The sequence below is a fragment of the Palaemon carinicauda genome, unplaced genomic scaffold (genome assembly GCF_036898095.1).
Source record: "Palaemon carinicauda isolate YSFRI2023 unplaced genomic scaffold, ASM3689809v2 scaffold171, whole genome shotgun sequence".
NCBI lineage: Eukaryota > Metazoa > Arthropoda > Malacostraca > Decapoda > Palaemonidae > Palaemon > Palaemon carinicauda.
In genome coordinates, this window is record NW_027169270.1 from 31,372 (window position 1) to 57,500 (window position 26,129).

General features: G+C 36.2%; 1 protein-coding gene across 1 annotated transcript in view; it reads right to left on the reverse strand.

Moving 5' to 3' along the window:
- Nucleotides 1-243: 243 nt before the first annotated feature.
- LOC137635770 (gastrula zinc finger protein XlCGF57.1-like) overlaps nucleotides 244-26,129 on the reverse strand; it is a 28,549-nt gene continuing 2,663 nt past the window's right edge. Inside the window, exons 2-3 of the mRNA XM_068368221.1 lie at nucleotides 1,482-1,590; nucleotides 244-1,271 (exon numbers count right to left, since the gene is read on the reverse strand). Coding sequence (XP_068224322.1) covers nucleotides 244-1,271; nucleotides 1,482-1,590 — 1,137 coding nt within the window. The remainder of the gene's footprint in view (nucleotides 1,272-1,481; nucleotides 1,591-26,129) is intronic.

Below are 26,129 nucleotides of genomic sequence, written 5' to 3' on the forward strand. Positions count from 1 at the left end.
AATACCCTGTCACACTCGCTGCAAGAAAATGCACTATAGCCCCGAATGTGCGTCTTCAAGTGATGCACCAAGTGGGTCTTTTGTATGAACGTCTTTTCGCACTGGGAGCACGAAAAGCCGTATTTCCCAGAATGGGTCTTCTCGTGCCTTCTGATATTGCTACTTTTGTTAAAATCAGCTCCACAAACAGAGCAATGAAATGGTCTGTGGTCCATATGAATTCTCATGTGCTGGGCAAAGGACTTAGTTGAAACCAACAGAGCACATTCTGTGCACGTTTTTAATTTCTTTTTTTGAGTTGTGGTTTGAAATGTGACGCCGGAGATTAACTTCATACAAGAATGACTTTTCGCAGAGATGGCACTTGAAGCTCTTGTCCCCTCCGTGACTTTCGAGGTGGGACATCAGGTTGACCTTTTGAATGTACTCTTTACTGCATATGGTGCAATGGAATCTCTTCTTTCCGATGTGCATTCTCATGTGACCTGCAAGATATTTTCTCTTGGTGAATTTCTTGTCGCAGATCGAACACACGAAGGGCCTTTCGTCGGAGTGAATGGACATGTGGTTGTTGAGAGTGATTTTCAAATAAAATCTCTTACTACAAACCTTACAGGAGTACGATAGTTCACCCGTATGTGTCCTGAGGTGGTTAATTAGATATGACTTGTTGCAAAATATCTGTGCGCACACGTTGCACACATACTGCACGTTCCTATGACGTTCCATGTGAACGTGAAGCTTGCATGCCGAGGGAAAATCTTCCCCGCAGATGAGACAGGGGAATGTTTCCGAAAAAGTATGAACCTTCATATGGTCAAAGAGGGTTTCCCACCCAGGAAAAGTCCTTTGACACACGCCGCACCTGGAATTTCCATCGGCGTGAGTCATCATGTGACGCATTAGGTAATTCCTCAGCGAATATTTTTTCCTGCAGACGCTACACGTGAATGACTTTCCCTGGCAGTGAATTTTCTCGTGATCGCTGAGCAATGCCCTTGTAGCAAATCTCTCATTACACACAGAACATATGTACTGTATTCTCATCTGAGAGAGAGACTCATTGTTCCGAGATAAACCCATTGAGCAAATATTGCTGGAGATCTTCTCATCATCATGGACTACGATGACGTGTTCATTGAGGGCATGTTTCTGTCCAAACTCTTCGTCCCACAAAGGGCATTCGTACGAGGCTCGACTATGTTGAACCTTCGGTTGCTCCTCTAAAGCACAGTGCGAAAATGCACTATTTGGTCTGGCCAATGACTCGTCTATTATATTGATAACGACAATATTGCTAGAATCCTCAAGAGGAACACTTTCAGACACTTCTAACTCTATGTCCTGATTATCCGAACGTCAGTCGTACGCGGACCGAAGTACCAGGTTATGCGATAGAAACCCACACGGAAAAACCTTCCCTGCAGTACGATTTATATCGTGGTAGTCCGAATATCTTTGAATACCAAGTTTTTCCTTACATTTTGGGCAAGAAGAGGATTTCTCAGCTGTGTGGATATCAAAGTGACAACCATCTTCACCTGACTTTACAACACCTTTACCATTGGATTCATAAGCCGATGTTCCAATCTGGTCGGAAATCACCAAAAAACTGATGCCAGACATATTATATTAATTTACTATTAAAGTACAATACACGACACAGCACTAGAGTACTAAATTTCTCTCGCAAACAAACACATCATAATGAAACGTTAGTGTTTCTTGGGCATGTAGGATACAAATCACAGTAAATAAAATTACATCACTATAACTCAATCATTATAGCTGACAATACACTTCTGTATTGCTACCAAATTCCAAAGAAAATAAACACTTCAGTAAATCAAATTCATGAAAAAGCATTTGTAATTTACTAAAATAGAAATGACTGTATAATGTAATGATTAATTACCCAACTAATTCCATCACCTGATTATAAGAGAAGAAGTGAACAGCCAAATACCGGCATATTACGTCAAATCTTGAGTGACGCTGATTCCGGAAAACGTCTTGATTGGAGCGGTATGATGAGACGAAACTTCGGCGACTTTATACGTTTCCCCGACTCTCTGCATATCGGGCCTTACCATTTCGATTGAACAGAGTATTTAACAACAGCTAGTACCGAAACACATCTCCGTTGATCATACCTTTATACCTGGATAAAGAAAAAATAATGTTTGCAGCGTTAAAAACATTAAAGTATTCCAAAATTCTATTTGGTCTATGAGTAGATATACAGTAGGCCCTCAACCTACAAACATTAGACTTCAAACATTCAGTTACAAACACAAATCAAACTGAAAATAACAACAATAAGATAAAGAAACACTGTAATAGAACAATATATCATTAAATACAGTAAGCAAAACAAACACTTGTAATAACCTGAAATCTATTTCAGAAAACCTGACTATTTGATGAGCGCATCTTACCGTAGAAGGGCAAGCACAAGCATGTGGCACACACAAACAGGAGGGAGGCAAATTACTGTAGAAGCACTCTAATGGGAACATTAAATAGTGAGAACAAGCAAAGTGGTGAGAGTGACGAGTGAGTTCCATGAACAAGCTCTAGCCAAAGAGCGAGAGTCAAAAAATGAGAATTTGCTTTGGCACGGACAGGATAATGCACATAAATAAGGGACACGCACACATAGACAAGTGTCCAGAATCAAGCAAGTCTGAAAGCAATGTGTCTCATAAAGACTGTAAGATCCCGTTCATCTCTGCATTGAGAAGGGCAACCAAGGAGAGCAGCCGTGAGCATGTACGAGCACTGGGGCACTAGTGAGCATGTGCTGGGGGTGTGTACAAACATATGAGGAGTGCACACCTATTCATAAGTCTTCTAGGTCTTCTTTGGCCATAAAGGGGAAAACAGAGATGGAGCCCTTACATTACTATCACTATTATTTGCTAAGCTACAACCCTACTTGGAAAAGCAGGGGCTCCAACAGGGAAAATAGCTGAGAGAGAAAAGGAAGTAAGGAAATAAACTACGAGAAATAATGAACAATATAAAATATATTAAGAACATTAACAAGATTAAAATAGATCTTCCATTTATGCACTAAAAAGTTAAAAAAAAAAGCAAGAGGAAGAGAAATAAGATAGAAAAGCATGCCCAAGTGTATCCTGAAGCAAGAGAACTCTACCCCAAGACAGTGGAAGATCATGGTACAGAGGCTATGGCACTATCCAAGATTAGAGAACAATGGTTTGATTTTGGAGTGTACTTCTCCTAGAAGAGCTGCTTACCAGAGCTAAAGAGTCTCTTCTACCCTTACTATGAGGAAAGTAGCCACGACCAATTATAGTGCAGTAGTTAACCTCTTGGGTAAAGAAGAATTGTTTGGTAATCTAAGTGCTTTCAAGTGTATGAGGACAGAGGAGAATGTGGAAAGAATAAGCCAGACTATTCGGTGTATGTGTAGACAAAGAAAAAATCAGCCATAACCAGGGAGATGGATCCAATGTAGTACTCTCTGGCCAGTAGTTAAAAGGATCTAATAACTCTCTAGTGGTAGTATCCATTCCCAACTAGAAAAAGGGTGAAGAGACGAAGGCGAGGCAAAAGGGGAGGAAGTCTTGAGGTTCTACTGTGGCTTCCATGCTAATGGCAACAATACTACTACAAGGAAAGACATTTCAAGAACTCTATGAGGAGACAGCACCGCCAAGAGATACGTCGCTAGCGGATTTTAGATGACACAACGCAGACTAGAAGGACAGCGCTTCTCCTCTTCAACTGGATATCCCCATACATTCCTTACCATTTGCAAGGGAATAAATAGCAACAGTAATAGTAATGCTGAAAAATATCCCTTACACTCAATGAAAAGACAACAATTATCTAAATAGCCACTCGACGGCTCCGTAAGTCTGTACTCTTGGGAGTAAATACCCGATTCTCGTGCCAAAGTCTTGAATGATCAAATGCCACCAAGTTCGTTTGGGGCTGTGGCTAAAGAATTTAAAGAAGTCGGTTAGTGGTTTATGATCAGTAAGAACCTTAACGGGATAACCGTATATTATGAACTTAAAATGCACTAGTGAATTAACAATAGCTAGCCCTTCTTTGTCCTGAAAACAAAGAAGAGCTTAGTGGCCTGTTGGTACCGCCACATCATTAAAATCTACGCTGCAATCATTCTCCTACTGAAGGACGAGGGTTTCTATTCGTGCAAGAACAACTGTATCGAGGTATAAATTTCATTCCATTTTCTCCTTTGAAAAAATTCATAAATATAAGATGGCAATTTATGAGTCAGAATAAAAGAAATCGTTAGGCTATTGTCATTGTGCAAACATTTAAGGGTATGATGTTAGTACACCAACAGATTACTGTACTGAAAATATAAGACTTTCTTGTGTCATCCATAATCATTAAAACAAAATGTAGCAACAATTGTACTGTACTGTATTCTTTGAATACTTTTATATACAATATTGCAATACACTGCATAACAATTTCTCTTCACTTATCATATGAGAACAAAGCTAATTCATATCCAATACTTTTCAATCAGACCTACCAAAATACCACACGTCCTGAAACGTATTATACCCTTTTATCTTCATTGTTCATTACTTCTCGTTTAGTTTATTTATCGCCTTATTTCCTTTCCTCACTGGGCTACTTTTCCCTGTTGGAGCCCTTATGCTTATAGCATCATGCTTTTCCAACTAGGGTTGTAGCTTAGCTAATAAGAATAATAATAATAATAACAATAATCGTTTAGTTTATTTATCGCCTTATTTCCTTTCCTCACTGGGCTACTTTTCCCTGTTGGAGCCCTTATGCTTATAGCATCATGCTTTTCCACCTAGGGTTGTAGCTTAGCTAATAAGAATAATAATAATAATAACAATAATCGTTTAGTTTATTTATCGCCTTATTTCCTTTCCTCACTGGGCTACTTTTCCCTGTTGGAGCCCTTATGCTTATAGCATTATGCTTTTCCACCTAGGGTTGTAGCTTAACTAATAATAATAATAGTAATAATAATAATAATAATAGACCATCCTGCTCATGATGAAACATGACCTTTTGCATCTGACCACTATGTTATTTTCGTACAACTGGAGTTTTGGGTTCCAAATCAGGTAGGACCTGGTTTTCTAGGTAACATTTAGTATCAATGTCTCCTTGTAATTAAGTGCCCCACTTCTTTATATAAAGGCTAAGAGGGCTTTAGAGTAAGTTTGGGATCCGTCTCAAGTTAGGTTAGGGAAAAAGAGTTATAATGTATCTCTGGGACTGGGGGGCCACTCTGTCATTTTCTCTTTCCATAGACTGACTAAATCCATAGAGGATTCATTGGCTAAATTTACAATGATAGCCAGTTCCTTGTGATGCGCAGTGCCTATCTAACTAAGGCAAGTAACCCTTGCAAGTCCATACAAATTCCAGTAAGATCATCCAACGGGCATCAGTAGTAAAAGCCGAAAAGACATCTTGTTTATCGCCTTAATCTCAATCCATCACCCGGCTGCCAGCAACTTCCTCGAAAAATTATCATGTATCCCCGTACACTTAATTTAATTTTCGACTTTTCATGCTTTTTTACATTCTTTTACAATTGTTAAGTCATACATAAATGCAAAATTGCCATATATTCTTTTCAGCAGGTTCTCTTTAGTTCTAAAATGAATCACTGACAGGCTGTTGCTTTAGAATATAAATACACTTTGACATCAGAATTCACATTGGCATAAAAAAATTCAGTTGATTAACTCGCTTCAACACTAGAGTTAGTGAAATCATTGACAAGATTGGCTAAAAAACTATGGTAATTTCAACAGCAAATAAACCGAAAACCTGTTAGACCGTCTAAGAATGGGTATATTTTTTTGAAATCTAATAGTTTTTGCTCTGCCGTGCGCTCACTTCACTCACGGAAAAAAAGAATAAGCTCCTATGTACTAGATAGCGGTACATGCTGAGCTATGCACGCTATCCCTTGATTATTTCTTAGATAATTAAGTTTTTATTTGTAGTGAAAATAAGTGTAATTTTCAAAGAAAACACGTTTTACTATAGGAAAACCAGTTTTTTTAGTAGAAAAGCTTTTTCCGTACTTAACTATAATACAAACAAACCTGTTACCCAAAGCAGTATTAGACATCCTACATGAAATAAAAGGATCAGCTGGCATAATAATTTCATGGACCAAAGTAGCCGTCTACGGCTATACCTCAGCGAGCCATTACATGTTGACTAGGTCTTGACGTCGAGTCAATTTTTGTTTAGAAAATACTAAAATAAATAAATGTATATAATTTTTTCCCATTCTTTAAAAGTTTACATTTATTAGAAATCTTTAGAAATATTATCATCAAAAGTTTTACTCCATTAAAAATTACGCGAAGCTGATTATAGAGGTAGATTATATCCGCAGTTTCCCGAAGAATTAATTTGTCCGAAGTCTTTTTACGTTTTGGAAACAATCAACAACTTAAAATGAGGCAAGACACTAATGGAGAATGGCCTCATTAACATCAAGGCAATAGCGTGTAACCATTAATCATAGGGCTGGAATATTAACACTATTATGATTTTCTAAATTAAGCATTCAAGCTTCAACGGTGAGATTAGAAAGAAATATAGAAAAAGCGTAAAGTGTTACTGTATTACAGATTCTGATTTCAAACAGAAAATATGTGATTTCCTGTAGAAAATAACGTGATTTGACCGAATTTGACCTTCATTTCAACAGCAAACCAACAGAACAACCAATTCGACTAACTTTTAAGTAGCCGAACTGGTTGCTGTTATTACGGATGAAATGAAGGTGAAAACCGGTTCAATCATGTTATTTGCTACAGGAAAACATATATTTTCTGTTGAAACGTTTAAATATAATGTCTTTTATTATATATTTATTGTTAAAATGTTTAAATATAATGACTTCTTCAAATTCCGTGTCACTTCACTCACCTATGTACAGTGAACCCTCGTTTATCTCGGTAGATAGGTTCCAGACCCGGCCGCGATAGGTGAAAATCCGCGAAGTAGTGACACCATATTTACCTATTTATTTCAACATGTATATTCAGACTTTTAAAACCTTCCCTTGTACGTAGTACTGTTAACAAACTACCCTTTAATGTACAGAACACTTAATGCATGTACTACAGTACCCTAAACTAAAACAGGCACAAATATTAAAGGCGACTTTATATCATGCGTTTCCTAAACACGCCAAAAAGCACGATAAAAAAGATGGCAACCAATGTTTTGTTTACGTTTATCTCTGATCATAATGAAGAAACAAACGCATTTACACATTTGTGTATAGGTTAGTTTTTGCATCGATTATATTGATTATTCAGTACAGTATGTTGATTTGGTTATTACTAATGTTTTACTTAATTTTTCTTAGGACTTCCAAATGAAATGTTTTTCTTTATGACGCCGCCTGAAACGACGGCGTCATAAAGTACGCTCAGTAAACAAACTAAGGAATTTAACGCACATGATGAAAGTGATAAATAATGATATTACAGTAAAAGCTTTTATAAAATATGTTATTACAAATATTATTTACCGTATCTATATAAAATCATACATACGTAGCAAAGCAGGAAAACAATCTACGAGAGAGAGAGAGAGAGAGAGAGAGAGAGAGAGAGAGAGAGAGAGAGAGAGAGAGAGAGAGAGAGAGAGAGTTGTTTTACATACGTAAATGTAAATTTTAAACAAAAAAAAAATAGCCCCATTTCATATAAAATAGATTACAAATATTTTACTTTATCATATTACAGTAGTCTGTAAAATAATGTAAAGTTCAGTACAGTATGTTGTTGTTATAGTCGTGGCGATGAAATTCTCACGAAACAAAAACACGCCATTTGATTACAACAGCTGATTCCTACTCTCTCTCTCTCTCTCTCTCTCTCTCTCTCTCTCTCTCTCTCTCTCTCTCTCTCTCTCTCTCTCTCTCTCTCTTCGTGTTATACAATACTTACATCTAGATGAAGAAACTAAAATTAGTTTTCTTAGTGTCAATTAAATACGAAACAAAAAAATTAGGCCGAGTCTACATCCATTTCAATCATAGCTAAAAATACAGCATCCCATTTCATCAGCAAACCACTACTTTTTGGGAAATATCATTTTATTCTAGAAAATTGCCACTCTTTAAATAGTTAATTGCACATTAAGAAAGCGTGTTCTTTTGTTTTTAAATTTTGGGTGTGTTTTAAAAATCGAGTATTGTTGACTTCTTTTTGTTTTAATTTTGGCTGTGATTAGATCAGCTGTCATCTAGCTGCCGCTCTTGAGTGTGTACGAATACACTAACAAAGTATCGTTTATACCATTTCTAAACTTATTCAAACCGTCTACAGTATACAGTTGATATTACATAAGCACCAATGTGTTATAACCTATCAAATTTTTTTGTTTATTACATTTAAACCCCCCTCTATCTCTCTCTCTCTCTCTCTCTCTCTCTCTCTCTCTCTCTCTCTCTCTCTCTCTCTGTGACCTCTCATTACTTACCTCTCTCTATCTCTCTAACAAATGATATCTTTGTTGCTCCTCAAAGTTTCATTTATATTGAAAATCAATCATGATTCAATTTTCCTTACTTTCTCCAATCTCGCACCATCGATCACATCGCGGTATTTTTGATATTTCCAGAAAATCCGCGATATATGTATATACATGGGTTATGAAAAAAATACGCGAAGTGGTGAATCTGCGATGGTCGAACCGCGAAGTAGCGAGGGTTCACTGTACTGCGAATGATAACATTAGCAACGTTACCAATGATACACAGCGTTACCAACGTTACGGTGGCATTGCTAACGTTGGCAATGCTACGGTAATATTATCATGTGTATTTAAAAGTATTTTTCCATATACCCTTTACAAAATATATAAAAAAGGTACAAAAAGGGTACAGAACCTAACAAACCCACCTAACCTAACCTAGAAGTTCCCAGGTCACAAACCCAATAAAATACCCTTTGTTATATATATCATGTTAATCCGTGTCACTTAACTAACGTTACGATAACGTTAGAACTGTTAAGATAACATTGGCCACACTATAAATAATGGTTCTTGTTCCGCCATTATGATTTTCTAAATTAAGCAGACAAGTTTCAACAAGATTTGAAAGAAATATAGAAAAAAGGGTAAAGTTTTACTGTATTACAGATTCTGATTTCAAACAGAAAATATATGTTTTCCTGTAGTAAATAACTTGATTTGTCCGAATTTGACCTTCATTTCAACCGCAAACCAACAGAACAACCAATTCGACTAACTTTTAAGTAGCCGAACTGGTTGCTGTTATTACGGATGAAATGAAGGTGAAAACTGGATAAATCACGTTATTTGCAACAGGAAAACATATATTTTCTGTTGAAACATTTAAATATAATGTCTTTTATTATATATTTATTGTTAAAATGTTTGAATATAATGACTTCTTCAAATTCCGTGTCACTTCACTCACCTATGTACTCCAAATGATAACATTAGCAACGTTACCAACGTTACGGTGGCATTGCTAACGTTGGCAATGCTACGGTAATATTATCATGTGTATTTAAAAGTATTTTTCCATATACCCTTTACACAATACATAAAAAAGGTACAAAAAGGGTAAGGAACCTAACAAACCCACCTAACCTAACCTAGAAGTTCCCAGGTCACAAACCCAATATAATGCCCTTTGTTATATATATCATGTTAATCCGTGTCACTTAACTAACATTACGATAACGTTAGAACTGTTACGATAACATTAGCCACACTATAAATAATGGTTCATGTTCCGCCATTATGATTTTCTAAATTAAGCAGACAAGTTTCAACAAGATTAGAAAGAAATATAGAAAAAAGGGTAAAGTTTTACTGTATTACAGATTCTGATTTCAAACAGAAAATATATAATATCCTGTAGTAAATAACGTGATTTGACCAAAATTGACCTTCATTTCAACCGCAAACCAACAGAACAAACAATTCGACTAACTTCTCAGTAGCCGAACTGGTTGCTGTTATTACAGATGAAATGAAGGTGAAAACTGGTTAAATCACGTTATTTGCAACAGGAAAACATATATTTTCTGTTGAAACGTTTAAATATGTCTTTTATTATATATTTATTGTTTAAATGTTTAAATATAATGTCTTCTTCAAATTCCGTGTCACTTCACTCACTTATGTAATGTACTGCGAATGATAACATTAGCAACGTTACCAATGATACACAGCGTTACCAACGTTACGGTGGCATTGCTAACGTTGGCAATGCTACGGTAGTATTATCATGTGTATTTAAAAGTATTTTTCCATTTACCCTTTACACAATACATAAAAAAGGTACAAAAAGGGTACAAAACCTAACAAACCCACCTAACCTAACCTAGAAGTTCCCAGGTCACAAACCCAATATAATACCCTTTGTTATATATATCATGTTAATCCGTGTCACTTAACTAACGTTACGATAATGTTAGAACTGTTACGATAACACTAGCCACACTATAAATAATGGTTCTTGTTCCGCCATTATGATTTTCTAAATGAAGCAGACAAGTTTCAACAAGATTAGAAAAAAATATAGAAAAGAGGGTAAAGTTTTACTGTATTATAGATTCTGATTTCAAACAGAAAATTTATGTTTTCCTGTAGTAAATAACTTGATTTGTCCGAACTTGGCCTTCATTTCAACAGTAAACAAACAGAACAACCAATTCGACTAAATTCTAAGTAGCCGAACTGGTTGCTGTTATTACGGATGAAATGAAGGTGAAAACTGGTTAAATCACGTTATTTGCAACAGGAAAACATATATTTTCTGTTGAAACGTTTAAATATAATGTCTTTTATTATACATTTATTGTTAAAATGTTTAAATATAATGACTTCTTCAAATTCCGTGTCATTTCACTCACCTATGTACTGCGAATGATAACATTAGTAACGTTACCAATGATACACAGGGTTACCAACGTTATGGTGGCATTGCTAACCTTGGCAATGCTACGATAATATTATCATGTGTATTTAAAAGTATTTTTCCATATACCCTTTACGCAATACATAAAAAAGGTAAAAAAAGGGTACAAAACCTAACAAACCCACCTAACCTAACCTAGAAGTTCCCAGGTCACAAACCCAATATAATGCCCTTTGTTATATATATCATGTTAATCCGCGTCACTTAACTAACGTTACGATAACGTTAGAACTGTTACGATAACATTAGCCACACTATAAATAATGGTTCATGTTCCGCCATTATGATTTTCTAAATTAAGCAGACAATTTTCAACAAGATTAGAAAGAAATATAAAAAAAAAAGGGTAAAGTTTTACTGTATCACAGATTCTGATTTCAAACAGAAAATATATGTTTTCCTGTAGTAAATAACGTGATTTGACCGAATTTGACCTTCATTTCAGCCGCAAACCAACAAAACAACCAATTCGACTAACTTTTAAGTAGCCGAACTGGTTGCTGTTATTACGGATGAAATGAAGGTGAAAACTGGTTAAATCAAGTTATTTGCAACAGGAAAACATATATTTTCTGTTGAAACGTTTAAATATAATTTCTTTTATTATATATTTATTGTTAAAATGTTTAAATATAATGACTTCTTCAAATTCCGTGTCACTTCACTCACCTATGTACTGCGAATGATAACATTAGCAACGTTACCAATGATACACAGCGTTACCAACGTTACGGTGGCATTGCTAACGTTGGCAATGCTACGGTAATATTATCATGTGTATTTAAAAGTATTTTTCCATATACCCTTTACACAATACATAAAAAAGGTACAAAAAGGGTAAGGAATCTAACAAACCCACCTAACCTAACCTAGAAGTGCCCAGGTCACAAACCCAATATAATGCCCTTTGTTATATATATCATGTTAATCCGTGTCCCTTAACTAACGTTACGATAACGTTAGAACTGTTACGATAACATTAGCCAAACTGTAAATAATGGTTCATGTTCCGCCATTATGATTTTCTAAATTAAGCAGACAAGTTTCAACAAGATTAGAAAGAAATATAGAAAAAAGGGTAAAGTTTTACTGTATTACAGATTCTGATTTCAAACAGAAAACATATGTTTTCCTGTAATAAATAACGTGATTTGACCGAATTTGACCTTCATTTCAACCGCAAACCAACAGAACAACCAATTCGACTAACTTTTAAGTAGCCGAACTGGTTGCTGTTATTACGGATGAAATGAAGGTGAAAACGGGTTAAATCACATTATTTGCAACAGGAAAACATATATTTTCTATTGAAACGTTTAAATATAATGTCTTATTATATATTTATTGTTAAAATGTTTAAATATAATGACTTCTTCAAATTCCGTGTCACTTCACTCACCTATGTACTGCGAATGATAACATTAGCAACGTTACCAATGATACACAGCGTTACCAACATTACGGTGGCATTGCTAACGTTGGCAATGATACGGTAATATTATCATGTGTATTTAAAAGTATTTTTCCATATACCCTTTACAAAATATATAAAAAAGGTACAAAAAGGGTACAGAACCTAACAAACCCACCTAAGCTAACCTAGAAGTTCCCAGGTCACAAACCCAATATAATGCCTTTTGTTATATATATCATGTAAATCCGTGTCACTTAACTAACGTTACGATAACGTTAGAACTGTTACGATAACATTAGCCACACTATAAATAATGGTTCTTGTTCCGCCACTGGCTCGCTTCGCTCGCATGGAAATAAGACATCAAGCTCGTATGTACTGGCAAGTGGTAATGTTGAGCTGCGCACGCTAACATTAGCAACCTTAAATATAATGGTTCTTGTTCCTCGCTTGCAATCACAGGAAAGGAAAACATTAACCTCGTATGCACTGGCAAGCGGTAATGTTGAGCTTCGTACTCCAACAAAATATAGTAAAACTAACACATTAAAGTTAAAGAAATGAATGACTTACTTTTATGACCGTGACGACGAAACTTGTGGGTCTATGGCGTCTTAACTGCTTTGCCTTGGTTTATTACTGCACTTGGAACACTGTAAAAGTCGGTATATTACATTATGAGATTTAAGAAAATTATCAACATTGGAATTCACTAAAATACTTTCAAGTATGTGTTACTGAATTCGTTACAATTTTCTAAAACTTTGATCGTAAAATACGCAAAAAGAGGTCACTTGAACTAATAAAGACCTGACTTGGACAAAGGTTTCCACAGAAAAGGGTTTGTTGGAAGGTGGGAGTAGCGAAATATTAACCCCCCTGTGCAAACTTCACATACGTATGGGTTCGTGATTGGTTAACGAAAAAGCAACGGAGTCTAGAGAGTAAACATAAATGAACCAGAATGGGAAACTTGTCCAGAGCAAGTATTTATGTGAAATCTGGGAGTGACAAGGTAATAACAAAATGTATAAAAGTAAAATAGAAAGATAAAATGGAGTGTATGATGAATATTTGATAGGTACAGTGATACCTCTGGATACGAAAGTTTCTGCTTACGAAAAATTCAGGATGCGAAAAGTGATTCGAAGATTTTTATGCCCCAGGATTCGGATAAAATTTCAGGATACGAAAACCTTACGAGATCCCAACTCTTCGCCGAGAGTAATTTTAAAAAGCGCGCGCCGCCTGACTTTGAACTTGGGTAGACTCACTTACAGCCTCCCGCTCACCCATTGGTTATCTCCCTACTCAGACGCTAGCTGACGCCATAAGATCCTGCTTTCCTATTGGTCGGCAACTATCCCAGCTTGCCTACGCACGGGCGTTCATCTCTCTCTCTCTCTTTTCGTTCCGACCGCGGTATCGTTAACAGACATTGTGTTGTGTGCTTTCGCTTGTTTGACTTAGTGTTAATATATAGTACATTCGTACGCCACGTGTTATCGTTAATAAACATTCGTTACTGTGCACTATACTGTATTAGTGTTTACTATACATAGACTGTATATAACGTTACGTAGTGTATTATATTACGTATTACTGTAGCCATGGGTCCCAAGAATGTTGCCGAAGGAAAGAAGAAGAAGACGATGCTCTCGATGGAGACGAAACTTGAAATCGTGAAAAAGTACGAGTCTGGCATGCGTTTAAGTGCGATCGCCAAGGAGTATGGCCGGAATCCGTCTACGATAGGCACCATCCTGAAGCAAAAGGCGGCCATCAAAGCAGCAACACCTTCTAAGGGCGTCACTATTTTCTCCGAGAGAACGCACGTGCATGACGAGATGGAGAGGCTGCTTCTTGTGTGGATCAAGGACAAAGAGATCTCAGGAGACACCATCACTGAGACTACAATTTGCCAGAAGGCCTCCGCCATTTTCGGTGATCTCGTGCGTGCTCAGGCCGAAGAAAGAGCAGGAGAAGGAACATCCCAGCAGGAACCCCCAGAGTTCAAGGCTTCTCGTGAGTGGTTCGAGAAGTTCAAGAAAAGGACTGGCATCCATTCAGTGGTACGGCATGGGGAGGCAGCCAGCTCGGACACGAAGGCCGCCGAAGCCTTTGTTAAAATGTTTGACGAGTTGACTCTGCAGGAAGGCTACAGTTCGCAGCAAGTTTTCAATTGCGACGAAACTGGGCTTTTCTGGAAGAAAATGCCTCGTCGGACGTTCATCACGGCGGAGGAGAAGAGGCTACCTGGACATAAGCCTATGAAGGACAGGCTTACCCTTGCTTTTTGTGCAAACGCCAGTGGGGACTGCAAGATAAAGCCCCTGCTGGTGTACCATTCAGAAAATCCCCGAGCCTTCAAAGCCCACAAAGTCATTAAGGAGAACCTTCCCGTGATGTGGAAGGCGAATGCAAAAGCCTGGGTAACGAGGCAACTGTTCATTGATTGGGTGAATGTCTGCTTCGGTCCGACTGTCCGAAAATATTTGGAAGAAAAGCGCCTCCCTATGAAATGTCTGCTGGTGTTGGACAATGCTCCAGCTCACCCTCCTGGCCTCGAGGAATATCTTCTGGTCGAGTATTCCTTCATAAAGGTCCTGTATCTACCGCCTAACACCACCCCTCTCCTCCAGCCCATGGACCAGCAAGTTATTTCTAATTTTAAAAAACTGTACACGAAGCATCTCTTCAAGAGATGTTTCCAAGTCACAGAGAGTACAAACCTCACTCTGCGTGAATTTGGAAAGATCACTTCAACATCGCGATATGCCTCAAACTCATCGATCTCACTTGGCAGGAAGTTTCGAGGCGTACCCTAAACTCATCTTGGAGGAAGCTGTGGCCTGATGCTGTCTCTGCACGAGACTTCGAGGGGTTCGGGAAGCCTGGAGGAGAAGCCGAGATCGTTGACGATCCTGAACCAATTCAGCAGTCTGAGGTGGCTGACATCGTACATCTTGGTACGTCCATGGGGCTGGAAGTTAGCGCGGAAGATATCGATGAACTTATCGAGGAGCACCACGAGGAGTTGACGACGGACGACTTGAAGGAGTTGGAGACGATGCAAGTGAGTGATGTTCAAGAGCAGTTCTCTAGCGGTGATGAGGAGGATGTTGCACCTTTGAAAACGGCAGACATCAAGGAAATTCTTGCATGTTTCCATAAAATGGCAGACTACGTCGAAAAGGAACATCCAGAAAAAGTTTATACCAACCGTGCGCTTGAATACTGCAATGACGTTTGCCTAACGCATTTTAGAAATGTGTTGAAAAGTAGGCAGAAACAAGCTTCAATGGATAGTTTCTTATTAAAGAGGCCAGCGGTATTAGTAGGCCAAGACGAAGGTGAAAGTAAAGAAAAGAAATAGAAAAAAAAAAGTGATGAAGAAGTAGAAGGTGAAAGTAAAGAAAAGAAACAGAAAAAAGAAAGTGATGAAGAAGTAGAAGAGATTTAGAAAATAAGAAAAACGTAGTTATAAAAACGCCAAAAAAAAAGAAAATTAAATTTTAAGTCTTATGTTACCGTTAAGTGTTAAAGTAATTTTTTCTTTCATATTATAGTTTTCCATACGTAATGTTAAGTGTTAATTATTTCTGCCATCTTTTTATTTCGTAAAGTTTAAGTGTTAATGTGTTAAGTGTGTAAATTACTGTACGTAGTCTGTCACTTGTTACGTTTTCTGCCTTATGTCATCCTCCTCTGCCGCGATTTCGCTATCGGACATCGTCTCAATCAAAAGGTAAGTTTCAACTTTTTTGTTACACTAATTACAGTAACTGTAACCTTTTTTTCAGAGTGTACAGGTATCAATCATTAATTTAGGTGTACGTACAGGTAACAATACACCTTCACTGATCTAAATGCTTTACGTACATACAGTACCGTAACTTTTATACAGTAGTAAAGAAAACGGAGCGTTTTCTTTGGGCTTGGGGGGGATAACTTGGCTATAACTACATTATTGAATAATCTCATAGTGGTTTCTGGAATGGATTAGGCTGTTTTTAACGGTTGTGTTAATTATTGAATGATAGAAATGGCTGCATTGCATGTTTATTACTACAGTTTAGCGTGTTTATGAAAGAAAAAGTGACTTTTTACAAGGCTTGGAACGGATTAGGCTACTTACATGTAAAACGCGACTCAGGATACGAAAATATCAGGATACGAAACCGCATCCTGAACGGATTAATTTCGTATCCTGAGGCATCACTGTATATAAAATGAGGCGATTTTATAAGGTATCGGATAATAAAACGAGTAATACTGGAGTCAAACGTAATATGTATACGAGGGTATTATATAAAAGGGATGGTAATAGGGTAGATTCTTAGAAAGAGGAACCAGCCCAAAATGACATGAAAATGTTTTTCTAGGTGATTTTGATGTGTCTTGCACGAATATCACCTTCATTTTCCTCGGAAATGAACGGTTTTAGCTAACCTAACCTAGGGCCCTGTACCCCTACCTAGGCCTAGTGCGGGGGGGGGGCCCTATGCGGCCCCCCCCTTAAGGCCACAGTGATTTTCGGGGCACTACCGAACCTAAGACAGTAAAATAACACCAAATTCTAGTTACAACCTAAACCTAAGTTTATATTTACCTTAAAAAGAAGGCCCTGGTTGGACGATATCGCTGTTCGAAGATGAATTATCGGTTTCAGCCCATGGTCGTTGTCGGTCACTATGGGGTACATATAATTTCCCAGCTTCAATAATAAAGTTGTGATGCAACTGACCCTGTTCTTTATTGAAATTGTCTATAAACAAATATCTCACTAAATATTATTAGAGATATTGTTTTCGGTTACCAGGACGTCTCGACCACTCTTTTATATCACGCCAAAGGCGTTCAATGTTTTGCGTGTGCACACTACTATCGTCTCTGTCGACAAATTGTTCGCTTTGATTGATCACTTTCTGCGTATATCCTTCTTCAGCAAGTGTGCGATACGCTGCCCACCGATCACTAATCACAACAGAACCAGGTAAAATTAATTGTTTAATAAGTGGAATAAGTGTCCCTACACTTCTGTCCTGGCCTTCTTTGTCAAGTGGAATAACAAATTTTATCTTAGAGATTCGCTCTATTCCCCCAAACAACCACACATGGTTAAGTTGTCGACCACGATTGTACTGTATTTGCGATGTACGAAGAGCGTTTCGTCGATTTCCACAATGACGTCACGACCACCAATTTGCGGTTGGTTGGAAAACCATTGTTCTGTGACTTCGGAACAAAACGATCGCCAATCTACTCTTGTTCTACTTGACCACTTTAGGCACCGTATAATAGTGGTATGATCAAAATATTTTCTTAACCAATGGTTTACAAACAAAGCAACTGCCCAGGGTTTCACATGAACACTGTCTAAAAATGTCCCCTTAAAAAGACTAACTGAATACGCACACTTTCTACTTCCCTTCTGCTTATTAAGCTTCCTTCGACACCCACACGAAAATTTATGCCTTGTTTCACTATATGTACAAGTTATATCACAGTGAGGACAATTTACTGCAGTAGGTAAAACACCATGTGCCTGCAAAAATGTGATGAATTCGGAATCTAGCGAGTGATATCGTTTTATAAATTCAAAATAGTCTATACAGTGAGCCCTCGCTACTTCGCTGTTTGACTATCGCGGATTTTTTTCATAATGCATGTATATACATATATCGCGGATTTTCCGGAAATTTCGAAAATAGCCGCGATATAAGAAGATCCCAAATATTTCATTAATTCCATTAATAATTAGTAATATCTGCTCTTACTGATGGTTCATTGCATTACATATGACATATAATTCAGTACAGAAAGAAATAAAACACGAAAAGAGAATGTGATCATACGATAATTCAGTATACGTAGTAAAATTAAATCGAACATGAAACGCAAATCAGATGCAGTCTGACTTTGTCATATTTGAATGGTGTAAGGCTGCTGATGGCTACTACTAAAAATGTAATGGATGTGCATCTTTTCCATGAATCTTTTGTATGTATATGTACGTAGTACTGCATCCAATAATATTCTTTGTTGCAAAAATCACATCTCGAATAAGCGTACATATCCTACAACAAAACAAGCGTAAAATAGCGTACGTAAAGCATACTGTATATAGTACCTTGCATTTGAATTGGAATTTCTACTGTGCAGCAAATTCATCGCCATCATCATTCAAGTTTTTCTTCAACTTCTTTCGTGTTGAGTACAGTAACAATCTTTATTTTTTTTTATACTACTTTAATATTCTAACATTTTAATATTTATGCCTGTTTTAGTTTAGGGTACTGTAGTACATGCATTAAGTGTTCTGTACATTTAAGGGTAGTTTGTTAACAGTACTACATAAAGGGAAGGTTTTAAAAGTCTGAATATACATGTTATAACCTATCATATTTTTATGTTTATTACATTTAAAACAACTCTCTCTCTCTCTCGTAAATTATCATTCGGTCATTAGCGGCAGATTGTTATTGTTGATTAAGCGGCAAAAAAAAAAGAAAAAAAATTGTTTTCCTTTTTTGCTACGTATGTAGGATTTTATATAGATACTGTAAATAATATTTGTAATAACATATTTACTAAAATCTTTTAATATCATTATTCATCACTTTCATCATGCGCGTTTAATGCCTTCGTTTGTTTATTACGATCGAAGATGGAGCGTACAGTAAACGAATGAAATGTTTCCGTTTCAGGCGGTGTCATAAAGAAAAACATTATATAAATGGCATTCATTTCATTTATTTGGAAGTCATAAGAAAAATTAAGTAAAACATTGGTACTGTAATAACAAAATCAACATATAATCAGTATAATCGATGCAAAAACTAACCTATACACAGATGTGTAAATGCTTCGTTTCTTCATTATGATCAGAGATAAACATAAACAACATTGGTTGTCATTTTTTATTGCGCTTTTTGGTGTGTTTAGGAAACGCATGATATAAAATCGCCTTTAATATTTGTGCCTGTTTTAGTTTAGGGTACTGTAGTACATGCATTAAGTGTTCTGTACATTAAAGGGTAGTTTGTCAACAGTACTACGTAAAGGGAAGGTTTTAAAAGTCTGAATATACATGTTAAATAACTACGTAAATATGGTGTCCCTACTTCGCGGATTTTCAGCTATCGCGGTCGGATTTGGAACCTATCTACCGCGATAAACGAGGGTTCACTGTATCACAACCACGACAAGTTATCTGAACGACGGCCATGCTTAGTACTGCCTGAAGCGCCACAGTGGTAGGAATATTTAAATATAATTGGCTTTCGTTTGTTTAAAATGAGCCAATTATTTCAAAGTATCAAGTCACGTGGTGCGTGAATAAGTCACGTGGGGCAATCAAACAAAGTGTATAGGTGGAACAAAAAGAGGGAGCGGAGCTATGAAGTCCTTTTTTGGCGGGAGTCAAAGGGTGAACATCTCTCTTTAATAGCCACTCGCCTTAGTAAAAAACAGTCCTCATTTTTTGTAAACGTAACAAAAATTGATTACTTATGTTCTATTCATCTCCGGGCATAACTAATGGTATATTCCTAATCAGAAAAGTGCGATTTATGCGTTTCTGAAGTATTTATAGGTCGCTGAGCTGGTTCCTCTTTCTAAAATAATACCGGTAATAGTTGTACTGGTTCAAGTCATACTCTTGAATAAACGTGTTAAGTCGAATAGTTAAATTTGACGGTTAGAGAATAAGAAATCCTATTGGTGGAGGTGGAGCCTATACGTAGGGGGTGGGGGAGATTATGCGCACAAGGTCGAAACCTGCTTTGTACAAACGAACGAACGGGAGCGACTACAACCGACAATAGAATGACAAAAAATAAATGAAAAACATTGCTAATGCTAGCATGTTATGCTAACGTTGCCGCAGCTCTACATCACACGTTGGCAGTTCTGGTTACCGTATTTTTTCATGAGACATAGCCTTTGCAACGGCGCCTCCAAAGTTTACCCAGGTATACTGTTTTGTCTTTTCCTCCATTTATTATACATCCAAGATGGTAATGTATAGAGAAGAAATGGTTTGTTTTACCATTATATATCGTTTCCCCAGTATGTTTTCCGCACCCAAAACCTTGAGTTCAAACTGGGGGTCCCCCATTACCGTAGATATATATATAATATATATATATATATATATATATATATATATATATATATATATATATATATATATATATATATATATATATATATACATATATATATATATATATATATATATATATATATATATATATATATATATATATATATATATTCATTTGCGACGGGAACGAGTGTCATTTTCGAAGAGAGCGGAATTTTTTCTATAAGAAAATGTAGTTTTTTTCCTAGGTTACATTGCCCTGTAATACAGTACAATAATACCGAAAAAAAGTTACAAAGATAAGTAAAGGCTAAAAAGTAAGTGCAACTGCAGACTGAAAAGGACACTGCATAGACCTTATATTAATGCATAAAGTAAACAGCATGAGGAATACTGTCAGCATTATAGTATGGTTCATAAATTTGAATAAAATGGTAAATACTTACTTTTATGCCGTTTAAATATACTGAAATATAACGTACTAATGTACTCGATAAGAATACGGCAGTCTATTATTATTATTATATGATAAGCTACCACCCTAGTTGGAAAAGCAGGATGCTATAAGCCCAGGGGCCCCAACAGGGAAAATAACCCAGTGAGAAAAGGAAATAAAGAAAAAGAAAATATTTTAAGTATAACATAAAAATAAATATTGCCTATAAAAACTTTAACAAAACAAGAGGAAGAGAAACTAGATAGAACAGTGTACCTGAGTGTACCCTCAAGCAAGAGAACTCTAACCCAAGACAGTGGAAGACCATGTTACAGAGGCTATGGCATTACTCAAGACTAGAGAACAATGGTTTGATTTTGGAGCGTCCTTCTCCTCGAATTAATTTGAGTAATGGAGGGGGAGCCAAAAACCACATAAGTATGAACCCAACAGCTTAAGTCAGCTAAAGTAATAGCAGGAGCCAACACTTAACCCTGGATAGGTACGCTCCTCGGACACCCCTTTAAGGGTATACTCGGACGCGAACGACCCCGACGGCAAAAAAAATTCTTGAAAAATCAGTTTTTGCAGTAACCTCTTTTTTTCTTTTGCCAAAAAAATCTTCAATGAATGCTTAAAACAACTGTAAAGATAAATACTACTCATCTGCAGAAAAACTATTTATTATAAATATTTTAAAAAATTAAGTAGAAAAAAAAAAGACCTGACAAAAATTCATAAAAAAAAAATTTATACATATATACACAAATCCTTTTAAGAATTGATTCTTGAATGTTTAGGACACATCTTGATATATTTTGGATGAAGTCAGACCCATGGAGGTGAAGATCTGAAATGAGAAAAAAAGGGTAACTTTTTTTGGCCAAAAAAATTTGTCCAAATTTCATGAATTTTTTTGGGTACCCAAATGAAATAGGAAGTGGCTATTTTTTTTAGGGAATAAACATATGTTATCCTAAAATAGAAATATGTAAAAAAATCTTCATTATTTTGTAAATTACATTTATATCAGGGGCCATATCTAAAGGTAATTTTTTGAGTACTTAGAAATTTCGTAAAAAAATACATATATTTAATATATAATATGATATTTATGCAGGTAAAAATATACCAAAATATCACAAATTCTATAGGGAACAAGAATATATATAGATAGGGCAACTTACGCTTCGGATATGTCCACAAAATGGCCGTTAACCACACTGACTCAGACTCCCTAATCTGCCACGATATGTAGGAAGGGTATGTCAATTTCAAGGTGTTATTTACTAATCTAATTATTATTGGATATGCATAAAAATTGTATGGTGGGTTGCTGGATAATTGTCGATTATTTTACGACTTTAAAATTGAAATTCTGACCCAAAAAAAATTTTTTGAAGGGAAATAAAATCGAAAAAAAAAACAAAAATGTGAAACAATAAGATATTTTAGCTAAAAAAATTTGATGATATTCAATCAAAAAAGAAGTAAACAAAATTTTCCGACAAATAAACATCTAGAGGAATCATTACTCTGTGATAGTTCCTTAGTACGTAGTAATTTTGAAAGAAATGGGAAAAAACGAAAAAATGGCAATCACCGGAAAATCGAACACATACCTATATATACGCCATATCTGGCTAAAAAAAAAGATAGGCATGGGTAGCCAGATCATCTAGAAACACTTTCCAACACTATAAAAATATAAGTTTTGCGACACTACTTGCCAATTCCTTACGGTAACATGACTAAGCAAAAAAATGCAAAACAAATAAAAAAGGGGCACTCGCGGAAAAATGGCTAACATTCTAATATACGGCATTTCAGAAAAAAAAAAATTCAGCCACGTGCTAGGCAAACCATCAAGGCACATTTTCCGACAAATAAGCATCTAAATGAATCATTACTCTGTGATAGTTCCTTAGTACGTAGTAATTTTGAAAGAAATGGGAAAAAACGAAAAAAACGGCAATCACAGGAAAATCGAACACATACCTATATATACGCCATATCTGGCTAAAAAAAAAGATAGGCATGGGTAGCCAGATCATCTAGAAACACTTTCCAACACTATAAAATTATAAGTTTTGCGACACTACTTGCCAATTCCTTACGGTAACATGACTAAGCAAAAAAATGCAAAACAAATAAAAAGGGGCACTCGCGGAAAAATGGCCATTCTAATATACGGCATTTCAGAAAAAAAAAATTTCAGCCACGTGCTAGGCAAACCATCAAGGCACATTTTCCGACAAATAAACATATAAATGAATCATTACTCTGTGATAGTTCCTTAGTACGTAGTAATTTTGAAAGAAATGGGAAAAAACGAAAAAATGGCAATCACAGGAAAATCGAACACATACTTATATATACGCCATATCTGGCTAAAAAAAATAGGCATGGGTAGCCAGATCATCTAGAAACACTTTCCAACACTATAAAAATATAAGTTTTGCGACACTACTTGCCAATTCCTTACGGTAACATGACTAAGCAAAAAAATGCAAAACAAATAAAAAGGGGCACTCGCGGAAAAATGCCCAACATTCTAATATACGGCATCTCAGATAAAAAAAAAGACATGTACGTGTTAGCCCAACCATCAAGGCACACTTTCTAACACATAAACATGAAAAAAAAATCAATAATATACGGCAATTCCTTACTACGTAGTAAATTTTTACAAATATTGAAAAAAAACAGAAATTGGCAACCGCAGTTAAATACCCAATATACCAATAACTACGTCGTATCTGACAAAAACAAAGTCACGCATGGGTAGCTAGATCATCTAGACACACTTTCCAACACTAAAAAAGCAAAAGTTTTACGACACTATTTGGCAATATCTTACGGAAAAATGACTTGGCAAAAAAATGAAAAAAAATGAAAAAGGGGCACTCGCGGTAAAATGCCCAACATTCTAATATACGGCATCTCAGATAAAAAAAAAAGACATGCACGTGTTAGCCCAACCATCAAGGCACACTTTCTAATACATAAACATGAAAAAAAAAATGAATAATATACGGCAATTCCTTACTACGTAAAAATTTTTACAAATATTGAAAAAAAACAGAAATTGGCAACCGCAGTTAAATACCCAATATACCAATAACTACGTCGTATCTGACAAAAACAAAGTCACGCATGGGTAGCCAGATCATCTAGACACACTTTCCAACACTAAACAAGCAAAAGTTTTACGACACTATTTGGCAATATCTTACGGAATAATGACTTGGCAAAATAATGAAAAAAAATGAAAAAGGGGCACTCGCGGTAAAATAGTCCTCGTGGTGATGAACGACATTTTAACTAAAAAAAAAATCATGCACATGGTAGCCAAACAATCCACCAAGACTTTCCACAACTGATAACCTATACAAGTTGCACCATTCTACGACAATTTTATAATACGTAATAACTTTGATAATTATGCAAATTACCTTAGAAGGGTAAACTCGGTCGCGCTCGACCCCGACGTGTCTCAGAAATCGGGGAAGGAGTACAGCTACAGCAATGCACATCTGGACACTACTAGAGCGTGTAGGGGAGACACCTCCTGCAGGTCGATCACCCACAAATTCAGTCACGGGGGTGAGTCACGTGAGAAAAACCTCTTTTTTTTTGACGCTCGGGGTCGCGTACGACCCACCGTACCTATCCAGGGTTTAATAAGTAAACGAAAGTCGTCATAGATTTGATTAAGTGGGGACTGTCATGCTTCATCCTACGTTCACCGGTGGGATAAGAAAACAAACCTACTTATAATTATTTTATCCCCTATAAGATATAAGTAACCTTATGCTAAAATACATAATGTAAACACTAATTAACAATAAACGGTTTCATTGTAGTGTATTACAGGGCGATGTAACCTAGGAAAACTACTACTTTTTCTTATAGAAAAAATTACGCTCTCTTCGAAAATGACACTCGTTCCCGTCGCAAATGAATAGTTTCAGAAATATATATAGATCTATATCCTCCGATAATTGGGGACCCCCAGTGGGAACTCGGGGTTTTGGGTGGGGAAAACATACTGGGGAATCGATATATAAACGTATAACAAGCCTTTTCTTCTCTATTCATTACCTTCTTGAAATTATAATAACCGGAGGAAAATACAAAACAGTATATCTGAATAAACTTTGGAGGCGCCGTTGCAAAGGTTGTATCATGAAAAAATACAGTAACCAGTGCTGCCAACGTCCGATGTAGATCAAATGTTATTTTGTGACCTGTCATACTACTAGGCTAGGTTAGGTGGGTTTGTTAGGTTCTGTGCCCTTTTTGTACTTTTTATATATTGGGTATATGGAGAAATTATTTAAAATTCCTATGGAAATATCTATCATTACTATCGTTAGTAATGTCAGCGTGCCGTTGGTAACTATGTGTACCATACGTCAACGTTGGTAACACTGTGTATTATTGGTAACGTTGCTAATGTTATCATTCGCAGTACATTCGTTAAAGAGAAGTGACACCGTTGAAGAAATGCTTATTTTTAAATATTTTAACACAACATATATGTCATCAGTGATTATATTTAACCATTTTAACAGAAAATATATGTTTTCCTGTAGGAAATAATGCGATCTAACCGGTTTTCTCCTTCATTTCACCCGTAATAACAGCAACCAATTCGGCAACTTAAAGTTAGCCGAATTGGTTGATCTGTTTGCTTCCGATTGAAATGAACATCAAATTCGGTTAAATTACGGTATTTACTATAGGAAAACATATATTTTCTCTTCGAAATCTCACCCTGCAATACAATACAAAATTACCGGATCGAGTTAAGTTGCCTCAGTTCAACCTTAACTGGTTAGTTACGACAGTCATAACTCTTCCTATAACCAGTTTAAGCGAATTCTAATTATAACAATAAGTACATTGCTTAATTATACGCATTTAGAATTAAAAAGAAAGGCAGCTGTCAAATTACTTACCTGGTCGAGGTCTTACAACGTTAGGTATCCGTAATCGTAATTCCGTAATCCGTATCACGACACGTGACTCCAAGATTGTTTTGATTGCATCATTAACATTATCATGAAATACCCGATATTCTACCCGAGTCAAAGAGTGTATTGCATCTACAAATTTGAATATATTCTTCCAATAAATTATACTTTTTTCATGATTTATTGATTTAAGTTATATTTTT